This window comes from Euleptes europaea, chromosome 4 (assembly GCF_029931775.1).
Source record: "Euleptes europaea isolate rEulEur1 chromosome 4, rEulEur1.hap1, whole genome shotgun sequence".
In the NCBI taxonomy this organism is placed as follows: domain Eukaryota; kingdom Metazoa; phylum Chordata; class Lepidosauria; order Squamata; family Sphaerodactylidae; genus Euleptes; species Euleptes europaea.
The window spans coordinates 7,383,954-7,404,880 of NC_079315.1; the positions used below are offsets into that span (position 1 = coordinate 7,383,954).

The 20,927-nt window shown below is 46.3% G+C and overlaps 1 protein-coding gene across 1 annotated transcript in view; it reads left to right on the forward strand.

Moving 5' to 3' along the window:
- Positions 1–20,704, forward strand: part of CTC1 (CST telomere replication complex component 1) — a 46,243-nt gene extending 25,539 nt beyond the window's left edge. Inside the window, exons 15-23 of the mRNA XM_056848374.1 lie at positions 10,653–10,717; positions 12,054–12,163; positions 14,419–14,584; positions 16,629–16,709; positions 16,813–16,972; positions 18,038–18,102; positions 18,724–18,889; positions 19,600–19,717; positions 20,601–20,704. Coding sequence (XP_056704352.1) covers positions 10,653–10,717; positions 12,054–12,163; positions 14,419–14,584; positions 16,629–16,709; positions 16,813–16,972; positions 18,038–18,102; positions 18,724–18,889; positions 19,600–19,717; positions 20,601–20,704 — 1,035 coding nt within the window. The remainder of the gene's footprint in view (positions 1–10,652; positions 10,718–12,053; positions 12,164–14,418; positions 14,585–16,628; positions 16,710–16,812; positions 16,973–18,037; positions 18,103–18,723; positions 18,890–19,599; positions 19,718–20,600) is intronic.
- Positions 20,705–20,927: the final 223 nt, after the last annotated feature.

Sequence of the window (20,927 nt, forward strand, 5' to 3'; positions counted from 1 at the left end):
TGAATCAATGTCTGATAATTGTTCAATTAAGAAAGGAACTAGACAAGGTTGTCCTCTATCTCTAAATTTTGGAGACCGTTTCTTGAGAGGCATATCGGCCATATATACATCCCAACAGGCAAAAATTTTGGTTAATGAATCAATGTCTGATAATTGTTCAATTAAGAAAGGAACTAGACAAGGTTGTCCTCTATCTCCGTTATTATTTTTGTTAGTGTTGGAATCACTATGTTGTAAGTTAAGGAATATGGAGGCCATTCGCGGATTGAAAATCAAAAAACATGAATTCAAATTGAGGGCATTCGCGGATGACCTCTTGTTAATTTTAGACAACCCAACACAATCAATGAAGATATTGTTGAAGACCCTGGACGACTTTGGAAAAGTATCGGGATTTAAAGTTAATCAAGAAAAGACAAAGACAATATTCAAGAATTTACCAGAAACACAACAGCAGGAATTTATTTCATATACAGGTTGGGAGAAAGTTAACAAAGTCAAATATTTGGGAATCTGGATCTCTGCGAAGAATAAAGAATTGATAAACAACAATTATTTTAAATTATGGAGTAAAATAAAAACTGATATGATCATTTGGTCAAATAAAAATCTATCGCTATTGGGACGTATATCAACAGTCCAAATGAACATTTTACCAAGGATACTCTTCTTATTCCAAAATTTACCTATAATATCACATGTCAAATACTTTGATACCTGGAGAAAAGATATATTAAATTTCATCTGGCAAGGGAAAAAACCGAGGACTGCTTATAAATATTTGGTGGATCTTAAAACTAGAGGAGGCTTAGCGTTACCTAACTTTCAGCTCTACGCTGAAGCAGCAGCCTTAATATGGCTAAAAGACTGGATGAACTTATCTAATGTGAGTCTCCTAGATCTTGAAGGTTTCAACAACATAAGTGGATGGCATGGCTATCTATGGTACGATAAAATTAAGATACATGCATCATTCCGTAATCATATAATCAGGTCCGCTTTACTTCGTACTTGGATGAGATATAAACATATTTTTGAACCAGCAACACCGACGTGGATATCTCCCCAAGAAATGTTGACACTACGTCCACTTAGACCGGATAAATTTATCATCTACCAGGATTTAATCAACTGGGAAGGGAAAAAATGCTCACTAAAAGACTTTCAGTTACTTAAAGAAGATCTACAATGGCTTCAATACTGTCAGATTAAATCAGTTTTTATACAAGACTTGAAAAATGGATTTTCTAAAGAAAAATCGTCTTTTCATAAGTTGCTACTAGATAATGATACTAAACTGATATCTAAAATGTATAATCTTCTTTTAACAATATACTGTGAGCAGGAGACAATTAAACCAACAATGATTGACTGGGCTCAAAATGTGGGACATGATATTGCTTTAAATAAATGGGAAAGACTATGGTCAAAAGACCTGAAAGAAATAAATGCCCAGTCAGTTCGAGAAAATATCTACAAAATGACGTATAGATGGCATTTAACACCCAAGAAAATTGCAAGGATTTACAAAAAGACGTCCCCTAAATGTTGGAAATGTAATAAGGAAGTTGGTTCCTTTTATCATATGTGGTGGACCTGTGACAAAGCTAAAGACTTTTGGGATATGATTTACAATGAACTAAGACTGATACTACAAAAAAATATACCCAAAATACCAGAAATGATGCTTTTAAGTATGATACCTGATGACTTGTCAATCCAAAGAAATTTCTTGATTTATGCTACAACAGCTGCAAGACTGCTTTATGCAGCAAAATGGAAAGGGACAGATATTCCTGGGAAAAAAGACTGGATTATGAAAATGTTTGAACTGGTGGAAATGGCAAAACTTACAGCTACTTTAAACCAAAAAGACAATGCTCAATTTATGGGGGAATGGGAGGCTTGGATGAAATATTGTGAACATGAATTAAAACTGGGAAAAATGCAAGCATATTTTTCAATCTGATCTAGATGACACTTCTAATATTAAGCGTTATAACCATTTATATTAATAGAGTATGATATATGAAAGTTAAATGAATTTAAAATGGGTTTAAGAACAATTAAGATCAGAACATATCACGTTGGGATAACAATACTTTATTTAGAAGCAGATAGAGGTGGCGGGGAAGTCAGAAATTTCCCTTGCTTTTTCTTTTTTTGTGTGTAATGTTTATATCCTCTTGATTGTTATGGAAAATTTCTATTATAAAAACCAATAAAATTTATATATATATAAAAAAAGATCTTGCAGATTGAGGGCTGTGGCTTCCTTTATTGAGTCCATCCATCTCTTGTCGGGCCTTCCTCTTTTACTGCCACCCTCCATTTCCCCTAGCATGATTGTCTTTTCCAGTTCCTCTTGTCTTCCTCATAATTGTGACCAAAGTACAATAGCCTCAGTTTAGTCATGGCATGGGTGGGAACCTTCATACATTAGTACTGGCATAATGTTTTTAAAAACAAAACAAATGCACTAGAAATAAGAAAGAAAAAATGTACTTAAAGCAGCAAAAAATATGGGGCCTAATATGAACAGGAAATAAATGAACAAGTAATGTATGAGGCTATCTGTGGGAATTGGAAAGGAAGGAGACGAGTCAGCAATGGCGGTGCAACCAGACCTGGCCCTTGGGGGCCAGCGGGAGTTTAATATAGAGCAGAAGGCTGGAATGTAACCTCTGATCAGCAGAGCAGGTCAGCAGACCTGAGTAACTATGGTAACCAAGACAGTTGATAGTAGCGTTTACTAGGACATGATGCGCACTGCGAAGCATAATACTAGATACAATTCTACTGCAAGGAGCTGGGACCAAAGAATGTAGCTACCCAAGAACAAAGGCAGTCTGTCCCAACTGCCCACTCAAGGCCTAGTGACGGGATGTTCCCAGCGTCACGGCTGGATTGCTTACCAGCAATCCAGCTCGGCCAAGACCCTTCACCCTAGCCCTATACCCTATAGCTAGACCCCCCAAAACCCTGCTCTTAACGGTGGTGTGCCAACAACGTATAGAGCAAGACCTTGTTCTTTACAGCGGTGGCGTGCCAACAACGCCGGGGGTTTCACCATGGGTCTAGGGGTTCAAACCCCACATCTCCCCCTTTTTAGTTTTAAGCTGGTAATAAGCATAGTACATGGTCCGACGTTGCAACTGCTCCTGTTCCTTAGAGAAAGCAAATAAGTTGTACAGATTAGGGAGACATTGGATGAAGCATCCCAATGCAATCAAACCAGCAATAAGTTCAAGCAGTGCTAGAAAGGACACTCGCAGAGCATATGACGCAAGTTTTCCAGTTCGTCTTCAATGGGTTTGTTCAGGTCATGGAATGTGACTTTGCAACCTGCCTGACCGACAATCTTACAAAACCCACCTTGCCAAGCCAAGAGAAAATCTAAAGCAAAGCGGTGCTGTAAGGTGATTTGATGCAATTCAGAAATTTCATGCTGCAAGTCTTGAATCAGGCGGCTTGTAGCATTGACAGTCATTTTTAACCTACAAGTGAGACCTAAGATGGAATGACGGTTTTCCTGGGCAATGATCCCCGGGTAGCTTCCCAGAGTCAAAAGTCCAGTAAGACCAGCCCTTAAGGCGCGACCCCAGTCACTCCCCCACTGAGTTGGGTGTCCACAATTACCTGAGCTGAACACCCGGGGCCAAGGGGGGCCGCTGCGGCACGCCTCACTTTGTGATGGACCACATGTGTCCTAGAAGCATCCAGGACTTGGACTGGTATTGTAAGATACCCAAGAGCCGCACAGTGATATTTTCCTGGGTGATAGTTGGTAGCCCACCCTGAACCCCAAAAGAACCAAAGGTTGGGATTTCGGATGAGCCAGTTGCCACAAAGACTTCCAGAGGTTAGCTGGGAAGCATTGGGAGAAAACATCGGAAAGTGTGATACAGCTGTTGTATGGTGGTGTTCATGAGAGTGAGATTGGGCTGAAAGGAGGAGTTAAAGTTACCCCAAAGGTAAAAGCAGTTAGAACAAGCAGTATAATTGACAGCATTATTTCCCCACAGTTTATCAGCAGTAGTCTTATAAGTCCAGTGAGAAAACTGAGGATTGTTAGCATAACAACAGAAACACAACCCAGGTAGAGAACGATGAAACCGAAATTTGTGAAAAGGAGTATTGTTCCAGTGAGAGTCAGTGATTGATGCAAACAATGTTGACTGGTTCAAGTTCTGTAGTTCAGCAAGAACCAGTTCAGGTGCATTGAAAGGAGTAGGCAAAAAGGACATAATAAAGGAGGTTCATAAAGAGACGTTTTGTCCATGAAATGCAAACATGTAAGCAGCAAGTTTGGTGCAGAGAAATCATGCTTGACCCCCTGCACCCCAGAGCTCAAGAGGCAGAAACACAAGTTGAGCAGGACTGAATTTGCAGTCAGCTGAGCAAAAACAGCAGCGAGGAAGTGCTCTGGGGTCACAGGCAGGTGTTGCTTGGCCAACTCCTGTTGGGCTTGCTCGGACAAGGTTTTGAGATCCCCCCAAGTGACAGAAGGGCTTGGTTTGCGCCCACGCCTCCTCTTGGCCATAGGCTCACGATCCCCCAACTGAAGGCGGAATTGAGGAATCGGGTTGGAGGACTCCAGTGGAGGAAGCAGGCTGGGGAGACTCTGATGCCACGCCATGGAAATCAGGCCGCACACACCGAGCAGGCACCCACAGAGGTCCGGTAGGAGTTTGGACAGCAGCGTAGCCCCGGCCCCACGTGATAAGAGGCACTGGCCCGTGCCAGTGGGGGTCGGGCAGACGGCGGTACCGCACCAGGGGCTGTTGCAGCGGCTCGTTGGCCTGGAAATGCCGCTGAGTCCTAGTAAGAAATTTTGAATTAAAAGAGAGAAGGTTAAGATGGTTGAGAGTAAAGAGAGCCTGAGCCAAGAGGCTCTCTTTGTCCAAGAGGGAGAGGCCAACTCCCCCTTGTTTTTTAAGTTTTTCAAGCATGCGCTTGAGGGTGCCGTTGGCACGTTCCACGATGGCTTGGCCCGTGGAATTGTATGGGATGCCAAAGGTATGGCGTATGTGCCATCGCGCACAAAAGGCAACGAAGGTGGAGGAACAATAGGCAGGGCCATTGTTCTGTTTTTAGTGCAGAGGGAACACCCATGACCGAAAAGGCACGGACCAAATGGGTGCAGACGTGCTTCACTTTCTCCCCTTTGTGAGGAGATGCAAAGAGATACCCAGAGGAGGTATCCACGACCACATGAAGATGATTCCAGGGGGCAAAGGGAGTAAAGTGAGTAACATCCATTTGCCATAATTGAGCGGCTCCAAAACCTCAAGGGTTTACACCTGTGGAAGGAAAAGAAGCCTGCCTAGAGCACTGAGGACATTGTTGAATGATGGCAGAGGCTTTTGCAAGGGCAAATGAAATTGTTTTGCTAAGGCCTTGGCATTCTGGTGATGCATGGCATGACTTTTAATGGGAGAGAGAGCAGCATAGGAAACAAATCTTTTGGCTTGTCACCACCACTGAACATGTGCAGAGTGCACTTTGAAAACGGGCAGGTTTCAGGTTGGGAGAGCAATGAGGCTTCCAATGCTTACAATTGATGGTAGTTTACACAAAGCAAGTTGCAAAAATTTTGTTGTCAAAAAATTAAGCAAAAATATAAGTAAAATAAAAATAGAGCTCCTGTGTTTCAGATTATGAAGGTCCTTGCTGTGAATCTGCTACAAAAAAGGCCCAAAAAAGACAGAAAGTGATGGCACCTCTGTGCTTACACAGAGTGTCAGGGCTTGCGTTGCAAGCCAGAGAGCAAGACCTAAAAAAAAATTCCTTTAGAAGTGGAGCTTGCGAGGAGGGGGGTGCAGGATAGAGCGGTGCAAAGGAATGTGTTCCTTTACCAGTCAAGGCCATTGGAGAGTACATCTTATCTCTCGGAATGAAGGCAGATGGGCTATTATGGCAAGACATGATTCTGGGTGAGAACAGCCTTTTTTTATTACAGTTATTAGTGGAGGAAATTTGCACTTGGATTGCTGGATTTAGAGTCCAGAGTGCTAACCATTGCACTGGTTGTAAGGGAGAGGCCAGTGGGCCTGAGGGGATGGAGAAGTCTGAGCCTTTAAAATGGGCTCATATTTCTTTTAAACTGTTATAGTTATCTTTCAAAGAAGGTTTCTGCTTGAGATTTGGTAGGCATTTTAAAACCCTTTTCTAGTGTTAATTCACAAGCTTTTTGTACCATTTTATCAGCTGCAAAGCTGGATTTAAGAGTTTGGACAAATTTGTCATTGGTCCTGGAGTGTGCCAGTCCGGAGATACCTTGGAAGTTTGGCAGGCACAGATCAATGCAAAATCAGATTCCCCAGTCCTTGTAATTTGTTTTCTTTTACATCTGACTTTTAACAGCCAATACTTAAATCAAAATGCAAAGGTAAACAGGAGAAATTTCCTAAAGGAGGAGAGGACTGAGGTATACAAATGCTTGATCATTACTAAAGGGAAGACTTTCCTTGTGCAATGAAAGTAACCGTACTTATTTAACTATAATATGAGGACACAGAAATAGTTTTCTTGCCTTTCTTAGACATGGTGAGAGGGCATACATTTGCAGTTGGAAATCAAAACATGCAGGGTGGGGGGAGAGCCTGCTCCCCACAATGTGTTTGAGAGGAACCGGTCGGCTTCCTCACAAACAAGCACCCTAAAAGTACCAGTTAAAACACACACACACACATAAGCTTATTTTTACAAGAGCATAATATGACTAAAAGCTACACATTTTTCAATTTCAGGGCTAACATTCAGGGCTAAAAGACAAAAGAAAAAAAACCAGGCCTCCATACTAAGGAGGCTTTTGTCACTATACTAAGCATTCATTTCTTCTTTATCATTACTCAGAACAAACCCTTATTTTCCCCTCATATTGCTTTTGTACACACTTTTACATTCATACACACAGTAAAGAAATGGATGTCACACACACAAGAGGACTCTTAGGCGTTGCAAAGCTTCCACTTTACCACCAGGCAGCGGTCCACACATAGTTTTTTGAAAGCCATGACAAAGCGAAGGCACGAGGCTTAGGCATTAGTGACTAAAGTAGCCTTTAATTGAGACAAAAGGTCTCGTCCCAAAGATTGATTTTAAGTGGGACGACAATGGAGTACATACTCCCATCTAATGCAGTGGAACCCCCCACCCCCCAGACAGCAGATGAACGTTCTAGAGGCCAGGAGGGGTCCCAATCATGAAAGGTGGTTACAGAAACATCAGCACTAGTATCAAGGAGATTTTTTAACTTTTACCTTGAACCTCATACTCACGACTTGGTTTCAGAAGTCAGATGTTTTCAGGACCAAGGTAATCTGTAAGGAATCAAAAGACAACTTCCCCTTGTCCCCCTCCCAGTGCGGGAGTGGGACAAGGTGCGCAAGGTGCGCACAGGAAGCACCCTCCTTTAATTTGAAAGGAAGAGCGCTCCAACACTGCAAGACAATAGGTACATTATCCTGGACCACAACACCGCTCTGACCCATAAGCCTGATCAGCAGTGATATCAGCAGTGACACTGAGCTGGGCTGCAGCACCATCCCAGACCACATACTGAGTCTTCTGACTAAGAATCAGTCTCATCAAATCTTTCCAACTTTTAGGCAACATACCATGACCAGTACAAAGCCCCTCAATCATACCTTGAAAGTAGGTTGACTGAAGGCCGTTCTCCTTTATTGCTTTATTCAACTCCCGAAGAAGTGAATAAGGCAAAGGAGCCCATTGCAGCGTGACAATCCCCTGAGCGTCTTGCTCACGCGTCAATGGAAAAAATGCAGGCGGTTCCCCCTCCCACTCTTCGGAAAGATCCAGGTCCCCATTGCAACGGGCTGCCTGGACTGCCAGCGCCACTTTTGATCGAGGCGGTGGACAAGCAGGAGAAGGAGGGACAGGTGAAGAAGGCATGGGAGTTAAAGACGAGGCTGCAGGGAGGAGAACCAAAGACGAGGCTGCAGGGAGGAGAGCCAAAGACGAGGCTGCAGGGAGGAGAGCCGGATAGGGGGGCGGTAGCACCTCCACAGCAGGTTGCAAGAGCATGTTGGCCACTGGCGTCCCAGCGCAGACAGCTCTATCAACCTTTTGCCAGGCAAGAATAATTTGCACTGGTTCACGAGGCTCACCCTTCAATTCCCTTCCTATTCGTTCCCAGTCTCCTGGATTGAAAGTGCCTTCCTGGGGATACCAGGGACACTGACAATCAATCTCCCGTAGGAGATCCTTGAGATCTGCCACTGACATTGAATCCCCGCCACACTGCCTAACCAACTGATGAAGTTCTTTAGCATGCTTTACCTGTTCCGTAGATAATGTTTCACCCATACTTACCAAAGGGAGCCAAAAGCCGAGGGAGCAAAAGCCGAGGGAGCTGACAAGCCGAGGGGGCCGAAGCCGAAAGCGCGCAGAGACTTGTCAGCCGTGGTAAGCGGGCAGAGTCCGTTGGATCACGTCGGGGTCACCAGATGTGGGAATTGGAAAGGAAGGAGACGAGTCAGCAATGGCGGTGCAACCAGACCTGGCCCTTGGGGGCCAGCGGGAGTTTAATATAGAGCAGAAGGCTGGAATGTAACCTCTGATCAGCAGAGCAGGTCAGCAGACCTGAGTAACTATGGTAACCAAGACAGTTGATAGTAGCGTTTACTAGGACATGATGCGCACTGCGAAGCATAATACTAGATACAATTCTACTGCAAGGAGCTGGGACCAAAGAATGTAGCTACCCAAGAACAAAGGCAGTCTGTCCCAACTGCCCACTCAAGGCCTAGTGACGGGATGTTCCCAGCGTCACGGCTGGATTGCTTACCAGCAATCCAGCTCGGCCAAGACCCTTCACCCTAGCCCTATACCCTATAGCTAGACCCCCCAAAACCCTGCTCTTAACGGTGGTGTGCCAACAACGTATAGAGCAAGACCTTGTTCTTTACAGCGGTGGCGTGCCAACAACGCCGGGGGTTTCACCATGGGTCTAGGGGTTCAAACCCCACAGCTATCCACGGCTTTAAAGGCAGCCCTCAATAGAGGGCTGCATGGGCAGTGTAAAGAGCCATAAACCGTTATGCGTTGCAAAGACAGTTTATAGAGAGTAGCAGTATTACCCAAGCAGTTGGGAAATAATAGCAAAATGTAATGCATGGAAGCTAAAGCCATTCTAAGCTGCAAATAACTTGTCTCCCTAACCCCCTTCAGTGCTTTTTAGTTAAAGACTCGTTTCCCAGTTTCTAAGTACTGCGAAGCCAAGCAGTTCCTCAGTTTATTCTCAATAAAATAGTCCATAAAGCATAATGGCTTGTTGGGCTTACGCAGGCTGGTCCTAATACAAACAACCAGTAACATAGAGTACATACCTTGAAGAAGAAGAAGAGTTGGGTTTTTATATGCCGACTTTCTCTGCCACTTAAAGGAGACCCAAACCTGCTTACAATCACCTTCCCTTCCTCTCCCCATAACAGACACCCTGTGAGGTAGGTGGGCCTGAGAGAGCTCTAACAGAGCTGTAACTTGCCCAGGGTCACCCAGCTGGCTTCATGTGGAGGAGTGGGGAATCAAACCTGGTTCTCCAGATCAGAGTCCCCACCATCGCTCCAAACCACCACTCTTAACCACTACACCATGCTGGCTCTCCAGTAACATAGAGTACACACCTTAAAGACTAACACAATTTCTGGCAGGGCATGAGCTTTTGTGAGCCACAGCTCACTTCTTCAGATACAGCTAGAATGTGAGTCCATCTATCCTTAAGTAGAGACGAGTGAATTAGACACACAACGGCAACATAAATGTCAAAAGCAAGTCAATGACATTAGCAGGTGTGATTGGATTAGGTGTGATATGCAGAGGGGTAGCAGGCGTGGATAAATCAGCATTGGTCATGAGACAGGAATCCCAGGTCTCTATTAAGTCCCAGAGAGTGCATAGTCTTGAGCTTCATCATTTGAGATTCATTATGGGGGTGAGCAGTTTACCCGGGAGTGTGGCCGGACCAAGCAGTCCAGTGGTACCGAAGCAGGATTGAGTATGTTGGCTTTCTGGCAGGGTACCCGGTGGAGCATTTAAAAAAAAATAATTTTATTAATTTTTACAGGGGGTACAGAAAGGGGGGAAAAGGAGGGGGGAAGACAGGGAAAATTTTAAATTTCATCTAGTATCTGTGCTCAACATAACCCAACCACATATCCTCACCCCAGAGTAAATCTCTTTAGAAGTGATTTGTAATTCAGAACCCTTTAGTACTTTATTTCTAATCTCAGATTCATCTGATTTTGCTGAAAAGCTGTTATAACTGTAATAACAACTTGTAGCTAATTTTGAGCTTCCATTGTATAAAACTTAACTCTTTGTTATGAATACTATATCAAAAAACACAATAGTCCTATTTATTAAGCAACTAAACCCTAAATCCCTCACTGCATAGACATCGTATTTTTATCTGGTTTGGGATTATCCCAAGCAACTTATACTTAGCATTTAGGTCAAAACTCGTATGTAGCATATTTTGTATTTCTTTACGCAGAATCTTCCAGTACTGCTGGGCCTTTTTGCATGTCCATCATTGGTGAAAAAAGGTACCTTCTGTCTCCGAGCATTTCCAGGGTGGAGCATTTTTAAAAGGAAAAAAAATGTTTTCTTTCCTCTGTCCTTTTCAGATGGTTTCAGAGGCATCAGAGATGGAACAGAACGTATTCTCCATTGCAGAGATACTCAGCCCCAGGTATGCTAACCTTTATTCTTAGTTCTTGAGAAGAGGGCAAAAGCATCTGTGGGAAACATTTGAAGATAGTTTGTAAGGAAGAATGCCACCCAGTGCCTCAGTCCCTGCAATGACCATATTGGGCACAGAATTGTGAGAACTCTGTAAAAAAAACAAACAAAAAACAAAAAACCCTGAACCATGGTAGTCTGGCTTTTAATGCCAGGGTATCTCTGGCTATGCATTTGAGATACCTAGATGCTAGAACACATGAACGCACAGGCAGCTGCCTTCTACTGAATCAGACCCTTGGTCCATCAAAGTCAGTATTGTCTACTTAGACTGGCAGCGGCTCTCCAGGGTCTCAGGTCGAGAGTCTTTCACATCACCTCCTTGCCTAGTCCCTTTAATTGGAGATGTTGGGGTTAGATGCTCTGGTTAGACCTCACCTAGGGTATTGTGTTCAGTTTTGGGCACCGCAATTTAAGAAGGATGTAGACGAGCTGGAACGTGTCCAGAGGAGGGCAACAAAGATGGTGAGGGGTCTGGAGACCAAGTCCTATGAGAAAAGGTTGAAGGAGCTGGGTATGTTTAGCCTGGAGAGGAGAAGACTGAGAGGGGATACGATAACCATCTTCAAGGACTTAAAGGGCTGTCCTATAGAGGATGGTGCTGAGTTGTTTTCTGTTGCCCCAGAAGGTCAGACCAGAACCAATGGGTTGAAATTAAATCAAAAGAGTTTCCAACAGTCAGAGCTGTTCCTCAGTGGAACAGTCTTCCTCGGGAGGTGGTAAGCGCTCCTTCCCTGGAGGTTTTTAAGCAGAGGCTAGATGGCCATCTGTCAGCAATGCTGATTTGATGACCTTAAGCAGGTCATGAGAGGGAGGGCATCTTGGCCATCTTCTGGACATGGGTTGGGGGTCACTGGGGGTGTGGGGGGGAGATGTGAATTTCCTGCATTGTGCAGGGGGTTGGACTAGATGACCTTGGTGGTCCCTTCCAACTCTATGATTCTATGAGTCTGTGATTCTAAGTCACTAGAGCAGGGGTCTCCAATGTGGTGCCTTTGGGCACCATGGCACCCACCGAAACCTTTTCTAGTGCCTGCCAAATGTTTTGAGAAAGTAGGAGGGGCTGTTTGCCCTTGGAGACATGATTGGATGTGTAGATTTTAAAAAAATGCTGCTTTGGCAGCAGTTGCCTCACCAACACAAGGATCTTCATGGTCTTTCACGTCACCTACCTGCCTGGCCCCTTTAACTGGAGGTGCCGGGGGTTGAACCTGGGACCTTCTGCATGCCAAGCAGATGCTCTACCACTGAGCCATGGCCCCTCCTTATTCCATCCCTCTCATCAGTTTCACAGGATCCCTGGTCTCATTCTCTGGAGTAATAGCAGAAAGGACTTTGTGTGAATCTGTTACTGGAAAGAAGCCAATTGCATCTCGGTCTACCAAGCAGCAGAAGGGTGAGAACCTGACGGACTGCGGGAGGAGTATTGTGGTTTCAGAGGCATTGTCTCTAACTCAGTGTGTGTCTGTTGAAGGGTGTGTTTGTGTGCGTGTCAGTGGCTGAATTTCAGACATGGATGCTTCCACACTTGGCACTTGTCAAGAGACTTGATGCCTTCTGCTGTGGGCCATGAGTATATGTGGAGGTCAGACAGCCTTCTGTAGGTGGACCCACATGATCTAGAGTGAACCGGCCTTGTGGCCTCATTTGGAATACTATGTGCAGTTCTGGTTGCTGTACCTCCAAAAGGACATCACAGAGTTGGAAAAAGTACAGAAAAGGGCAACCAAGATGATTCTGAGCTGGAGCTCCTTCCCTGTGAGGAAGTCTGGGCCTTTTCGGTTTAGAAAAGAGAGCATAAGAAAAACCATGTTGGATCAAAACCAGGCCCATCAAGTCCAGCAGTCTGTTCACACGGTGGCCCAACCAGGTGCCTCTAGGAAGCCCCCAAACAAGACGACCGCAGCAGCATTATCCTGCCTGTGTTCCATGGCACCTAATATAATAGGCATGCTCCTCTGAGACTGGAGAGAATAGGTATGCATCATGACTAGTAGCCATAGTAGCCATCAATAGCCCTCTCCTCCATGAACATGTCCACTCCCCTCTTAAAGCCTTTCAAGTTGGCAGCCATCACCACAAGGCCTAAGGGAACATGATAGAGGCTTATAAAATTATGTACACAGGGAAGAAAATGGATAAAGAGGGCTTTTTCTTTCTCTCATAAATATTCTAGAACTCGGGGGCACCGAATGAAGTTGTTGGGAAACAGGCTCAGGAAATAGTTCTTTATTCAATGGGTAATTAAACTGTGGAACCCTCTGCCAGTGGACGTAGCGATGGCCGTGAGCATAGATGGCTTTAAAAGGGGGTTAGACAGATTCATGGAGAAGAGGTCCATCAATGGCCACTAGTCCTGGTGACCGAAGGGAGTCTCCATATCCAGAGGCAGCAAATTCCTGAATACCAGCATGGTGTTGTGGTTAAGCGCAGTGGTTTGGAGCGGTGCACTCTGATCTGGAGAACCGGGTTCGATTCCCCACTCCTCCACGTGAAGCCAGCTGGGTGACCTTGGGCTAGTCACAGTTCTGTTAGAGCTCTCTCAGCCCCACCTGCCTCACAGGGTGTCTGTTGTGGGGAGGGGAAGGGACGGTGATTGTAAGCTGGTTTGAGTCTCCCTTAAGTGGTAAAGAAAGTCAGCATATAAAAACAAACTCTTCTTCTTCTTCTACCAGTAATTGGAGGCAGCGTCAGAAGGCCTCAACCTCTGTGCTTTCTTTTTGTCCCTCCAGAGGAACTGGTTGGCCGCTGGATGAAGCAGGATCCTGGATGGACCACTGGTGTGATCCAGCAGGACTCTTCTTTAAAAAAATTTTTTTTTAAATTAACTTTAATAAGATACAACAATAGAGGAAATACAAAAAAGAAAAGAAATTAAGTTACAGTTGAAATACAGCAGGATCCTGGATGGGCCGCTGGTGTGATCTAGCAGGACTCTTCTTTTAAATTTTTTTTTTATTTTATGTAAAAAACTGTCATAATAAACCAATATCTAAATAATATTTGTCTTAAGACTCATAAATTTATGTAGTCCAATCATATTTTCATACCATATTTTAATTTGATATAGTCTTGAAATGGCATCCATGTTGACTCATGTTTGTCCAAATCTTTGTCCTCATAAAGAGCAGTCAATCTAGTGGACTCTTTGTAATCTAAAAGTTTAAAGATCCAATCTTCCTTCTTTGGAACCTTGCTGTTCTTCCATTTCTGAGCAAAAGTTATTCTTGCTGCTGTTGTAGCATACATGAGAAAGACCATATTGTCAGCATATATTGCTTTATCAATAATATTCAGAAGACATAAAGGAATACTCTTTTTAATATTAATTTTTAATATCTTAATTCTTGACTAATTATTGACCAAAACTTTTTGGCTTTTTTATACTCCCACCACATGTGTATATAATTTGCTTCTTTTTTCTGCATTTCCAGCAGTACGATAGAATTCTATTATTAAACCTATGTAGTCTTCTTGGCGAATAATGCCACCTATAAAACATTTTATAGTAATTTTCTTTTAAGCTAATACAGGGAGTGAATTTTTGTGTTTGATTCCCCAGCGGGACTCTTCTTATGTTCTAGGAACACGAGGACTTAGGGTACTTACTGGTGGCTTTAAAGTGTGTTTCTGTTTTTTCTGTCTTCCTAGGGAATCTCTTGCCCTGGGATTACAGTGTGAAGCTGAGCCTATTGCCTGCGAGCGGTCCACCCATCGGGCTGGACGTGTATGTTGAAGCCACGTTCCTGCCGTATCTTTGGGGCATGCTCCCTGGAGCCAAGGTTCTCTTCCACAACTTGCAGCGCAAAATTTCCAGGTACGTCTCAATCCTGGAGGTCGTCATGGTGGTTTGTATTTTACCTCTCTGCTCCGCAAGCCTAGTGACCTGGAGCGTTGTGTGTAGTTCTGGAGGCCTCACTTTAAAAAAGATGTGGACAGAACGGAGAGAGTGCAGAGGAGAGCGATGAGGATGATCAGAGGCCTGGAGACTGAGCCCTGTGAGGAAAGACTGAGGGAGTTGGGAATGTTTAGTCTGGAGGAGGTTGAGGGGGGAATGTTTAGGGTGTTGGGAATGTTTAGTCTGGAGAAGAGGAGGTTGAGGGGGGAATGTTTAGGGTGTTGGGAATGTTTACTCTGGAGAAGAGAAGGTTGAGGGGGATCATGATTGCTCTCTTGAAGTATTTGAAGGGCTGTCACTTAGAGGAGGGTGGAGAGCTGTTCCTGCTGGCAGCAGAGGACAGGACTCGCAATAATGGGTTTAAATTGCAGGAGGAAAGGTGGATATTAGGAAAACAAATTTTACAATAAGAGTTGTTCGAATGTGGAATCGGCTACTTAGGGAGCCAGTGAGCTCCCCCCTCACTGGCAGTCTTTAAGCAGGCTGGGCAAGAACTTATCAGGGATGCTGTCGGCTGATCCTGCATTAAGCACGGGGTTGGACTAGATGGCCTGTGTGGCCCCTTCCAACTCTGTGATCTTTCCTTCCTTCCCTCTTCCTTCCTTCCTTTTCTTTCTCTTCATTCATACCCCACCTCTCTCCGCAAAGGGGAGCCAGAGCAGCTTCCATCGTTCTCCTCCCCTCCATCTTGTCCTTGCAACAACCCTGGTTTGGCTGAGAGTCATATGATTCAGCCCAAGGCCACCCAGCAAGCTTCCATGGGAGAGCAGGGATTTGAACCCGGGTCCTGCAGATCCTAAGCTGGTACTCTGTCACGCTAGGATTGCACTGTAAGACATGCAGCTGCTGCCTGATGTTACAAGCTCCTTTCCAAGAAGGGGTCTCCAATAATAACAGGCCCCCCACAGGTCCACCCAACGCAATCCAGACTGCAGTTGGATCACAAGCACAACCTAGGATCCTACGAAGGCCATATGACAAGTGCTTGTCCAGCCTCGGCTTAAAGACTGCCAGTGAGGGGGAGCTCACCACCTCCCTAGGTAGCCGATTCCACTGTCGAACACCTCTTACTGTGAAAAAACATTTCCTAATATCTACCTGGTAAGGCTGGAACCACTGCAGACAAGGTTGCAGCTGTCGTCGTGTTCACTGGGCCGCGCTGAAGCCTTGTGGTGGTTGCCAGTGAACATAAGAAGAGCCCTGCTGGATCAGACCAAAGGCCCATCAATTCCAGCAGTCTGTTCACACAGTGGCCAACCAGGGGCCTCTAGGAAGCCCACAAGCAAGACAGCTGCAGCAGCACCATCCTGCCTGTGTTCCACAGCACCTAATATAGCAGGCATACTCCTCTGATCCTGGAGAGAACATAAGAACAGGAGAAAAGCCCTGCTGAATCAGACCAAGGCCCATCAAGTCCAGCAGTCTGTTCGCAAAGTGGCCAACCAGGTGCCTCTGGGAAGCCCACGAGAAGGAAGACTCCCAAAATGTCATCTTTTTAGGGGTTGCAGCCAGCCGTGGGAGTGGATGGGACTCTGGGAAAACTGTGTGCCTTTCTGCACAAAGGTGGTAGGATTCTGCCCAGGGAGCTTTCAAAACTGAAACTGCCCTGTGTCCAGCACTTATCAACTGTGGTAGGCTAGAGTAGTGGTTTGGAGTGGTGGAGTCTGATCTGGAGAACCAAGTTTGATTCCCCGCTCCTCCACATGAGTGGCGAAGGCTTATCTGGTGAACTGGGTTGGTTTCCCCCACTCTTACACATAAGGCCAGCTGGGTGACCTTGGATTAGTCACAGCTCTGTTAGCTCTCTCAGCCCCACCTGCCTCACAGGGGTTCTGTTGTGGGGAGGGGAAGGGAAGGTGATTGTCAGCCGGTTTGAGTCTCCCTTAAGTGGTAGAGAAAGTCATTATATAAAAACCCAACTCTTCTTCCTTCTCTTGAAACCAATACCTGCCTCTTCTCACAGGTTCAAAAACGTATATTGCACCTACACGGCCTCCAGCTGCACCTGTGTTCTGAGCCCCCCGCCTCCCAAATCTCCTTCCGGGTGAGTCCTGCCCTCTGCAGCTGTCCCTCGGCCCCCTTTGCCCTCCTCGTCACCTGGCGTCGGGCTCCGCCAGCTGGTTCATGTCGTCTTTTTTCCTTTCCAGGCTGGTTGATGGCCCTTCTCCTCTCCTGGCGGTGTACCTGTCTCAGATACAGCTTCAGCCTCCTCGTTGGTGCCTGCTGCAGCTCACCTGCCACCTGACGTGTGTCCTGAAGCTGTGCCTGCGCTGGACCTGTTCTCTCTGCGGCAGCATCGTCCAAGAGGTATCTGGCCGTCCCTCAGCCGTATTTGACAATGAGCATTACGGCATAACACTCCACAGATCTTGTCCGCCCCAAGCCTGAACCAGTGTTTGAGTCAAGGGCTGCACTAGGTATTCCCAGCAATGTATCAAGAGTTTGAAAATGTTATAAAAAACATCGCTTTAAAAGGGTTTTTGGATGCCACGGCTAGAAAATGGTTGGAAGACGTCTTCACAGCTAAAGGGCCAAACAAAGTGCGAACAGTATTTTTTATAACAGTTTCAAACTCTTAATACATCGCTGGGAATACCTAGTGCGGTAACAGCCAAGGAGTGGTCCCCTGAAGTCTAACCAGCGTCACTTGCTAGCAAGTATCAAAGTGAAGGTACCGAAGATACAAACTTCATAGGAGACACAGGCAAAGCCAATTAACGATATTATTTTTTTTAACTTAAAATACAAATATGCTTAAAACAAAAAAACCTCTCTTACAGTATTTTCTTTTATTTAACAGTCTTTGATAATTTACTTCTCGGGACTGGGGGAGGTGGTCTCATCAGATCTCAGAAGCTAAGCGGGATCGGCCCTGGTTAGCACTCGGACAGGAGACCGTCAAGGGAGTCCAGGGTTGCTGTGCAGAGGCAGACAACGGCAAACCAATTCTGAACGTCTCCTGCCTTGAAAAGCCTACAGGATCACCCTAAGTTGGCTGTGATGTGAAGGCACTTTCCACCACTACCAGAATGTTGGCTGGAGGTCCCAGATCTAAAGATTTTCTGGCTTCGTGGCTAGTTGACCGTGCTCAAGAGGCTTTCCTCTTATCAAACCTTATGAAACAGCATGGGTCATTCTCACTGAGAAGCTCAAACCCTGGCTGGGCTGTGCTGCTCCTCTCGTGATCGAGTGTGGTTCTATAACAAATTTCCTTCTTGTCTGTATGGAGCATTCATTCTTGCAAGCCCTGGCTGACATCTGGCAATGGTACAGCTGAGACACGGGTTTTCTCACCCTGGTGAGGACTAACCCATAGTTTGCTTATCCTCCTTTGTTTTGTTCTGGGTCCCCCCCCCCCCCGCCCCCATCCAGGGAAGACGCAACCAACATAACCCACCTTGCTCGTCGCATACCGGAGTGATCAAAGCTAGTGCCAGGTGAGAACTGTGGATGGGTGGGAATCTGTCAGTGGCTCAGTGGTAGAGCATCTGCTTGGCATGCAGAAGGTCCCAAGTTCAATCCCCGGCATCTCCAGTGAAGGGACTAGGCAAGTAGGTGATATGAACGACCTCTGCCTGAGACCCTGGAGAGCTGCTACTGGTCTGAGTAGACAATACTGACTTTGATGGAGGGTCTGATTCAGTAGAAGGCAGCTTCGTGTTCTTGTGTGATGGGGCAGGAAGGAATCACAACAGCTATGTGAGCCCAGCACCATGACAGGGCAGAGCTCACTTATGTGGGATGGGCCATGGCTCAGTGGTAGAGCATCTGCTTGGCATGCAGAAGGTCCCAGGTTCAATCCCCGGCATCTCCAGTTAAAGGGACTAGGCAAGTTGGTGATGTGAAAGACCCCTGCCTGAGACCCTGGAGAGCCGCTGCAGGTCTGAGTAGACAATACTGACTTTGATGGAGGAAGGGTCTGATTCAGTAGAAGGCAGCTTCGTGTGTTCACGTTCTTGCTGCGGGATAAACAGCTGAGAAAGAGCTAGGTCACTCTTCTGGATAAAAATAATTTTATGATCTTACATCTCATTCAGACTTTTTTTTTGTGCTTGCAGGATCCTTGTAGAAGACGGGACAGGTGAGGCTGCTGTGCACTGCAGGAACCAGCAGGTGTGTGAAGTGCTGGCTCTGAGCCCCAAGGAGTGGGACGTGGTGCAGGCCCACGTTCGGAGCAAAGGCTGTGTCAGCATCCAGCATCATAACAGTGGCATTGGGCCCGAGGTAAGGGCTTTATTTACTTCCTTGAGGCCAGGCGGCTGACCAAAGAGCCAAACTGTAAACTCCAGCTGGGATAGTTCATTTCTTTAAGATTGATGATGGTGTGTAGACAGTGCTGTCAAGTCACAGCCGACTTTTGGCCATCATATAGGGCAGGGGTGTCAGACGTACGGCCCGCGGACCGGATCCGGCCTGAGAGCTCTTATCCAGTCCACGAGCCAGCCGAGGCAAGCCCCCCCCCCCTTGATCTGGGCTGGCGAGACGTGGCCCGGCCCGACCAAGTGACATTTATGTCATAGCCGACTTTTGGTGATCCTACAGGGCAGGGGTGTCAAACATAAGGCCCGCAGGCTGGATTCCGCCACTTGAGAACTCTTATCTGGCCTGCAAGCCGGCCAAGACAGTCACCCCCACACACACTCTCGATCTAGGCTGGCGCGGCATGGCCCGTCCCGTCCAAGTGGCATTTATGTCATATCTGGCCCTCAGAACAATTGAGTTCAACACCCCTGTATAGGGTTTTTAGGGCAAGAGACTTTCAGAGGTGACTTGCCACTGCCTGCCTCTGCGTACTAACCCTGGACTTCCTTGGCGGTCTCCCATCCCAATGCTAACCAGGGCCAGCCCAGCTTAGCTCCCAGGATCTGATGAGGTCAGGCTAGCCTGGCCCACCCAGGTCAGGGTGGTGATTCCTTGCTACTTTTTTTCCACAGTGCGCAGAAGAGCCCGAAGACTTGCTGAGCTGGTACTTGAGAAGTCTGTGCAGGAGCCCCCTCGTCTGTCGGCCCCTTGTGTTGACTGCCAGACTGGATAGAAAGCCCCCAGAGGCAGGTACATGGATGCACGCCGACCCTACCCCCAGCTTGCCTAGATGAAGAAGAAGGAAGAGTTGGTTTCTATATGCCGACTTTCTCTTACCACTTAAGGGAGCCTTCCCTTCCCTCCCCTACCCTGTGAGGTAGGCGGGGCTGAGAGAGTTCTAAGAGACAAACGGTGCCATTTGCAATGGTGCGTGGCTCCAGCCCTCTGCCAGCTTGTCAGGGAAATGGATATTCATACGTCCTTTCTCCTCTTTAGAGCCTTGCCTATTCTAATCGCTCAAAACTGAATCCGTAGCCTATCAAACACACAGAAGGGTTTAAGAATGGCTCTCTCATAAAAGAATAAAAGTCACAGTTAGAAGAGGAGTTGGTTTTTATAAGCCGACTTTCTCTACCGCTTAAGGGAGAATCAAACCAGCTTACAATCACCTTCCCCTTGCCACAACAGACACCCTGGGAGGTAGGTGAGGCTGAGAGAACTGTGACGAGCCCAAGCTCACCCAGCTGGCCTTGTGTGTAGGAGTGGGGAAACCAATCCAGTTCACCAGATTAGCCTCTGCCGCTCATGTGGAGGAGTGGGGAATCAAATTCGGCTCTTAACCACTACACCACTCTGAACAAAAGATTAACAAACCACCACTTTAGTACTGATTACTCAGTGCAACAGTGTGTTTCTGTAGCAGTATGGAAAGAAAAACACTGACAACCTGAAACCATGGGGAGCAGACCAAGCCCCAAATTAATTAATCTGGGATGATTCTTCGAGCCACGCTAACATGGGCCGACCCTGCTTAACTTCTGAGATTTGACAAGATTGGTCTGGCCTGGGCTCTCCAGGTCAGGTTTCTCTCGGCATGTGGATACCCATCTTAACGGTTGTTTCTTATTCCTAGGTTCTGGGCAGACAAGGAGGTTTTTTTCCAACGACGTCGAGTTCATGTGCCAAATGAAGACTCAGCTGAACTTGACGTGTCTGAGCATCCGGGAGGCCACCTGAGCCGTGGGGAAGGGGAAGAAAAAGCACTCTGTCTTGTATCGGACAGCCGGCATCTGCTCTCCTGACCTACTTCAGAAGAGGAAATTGCTGTTGCTTCTGTGTGCCTCAACAGGAGACTTTTCGGTGGGAAACTCCTATTGCTGGAGTTTGTATGGAGAGCTCAGTGCTGTTGGATGCAAAAGAGCCGAATCCAAAGACAGGGGCTGTTTGGCCTGCTCTTGCA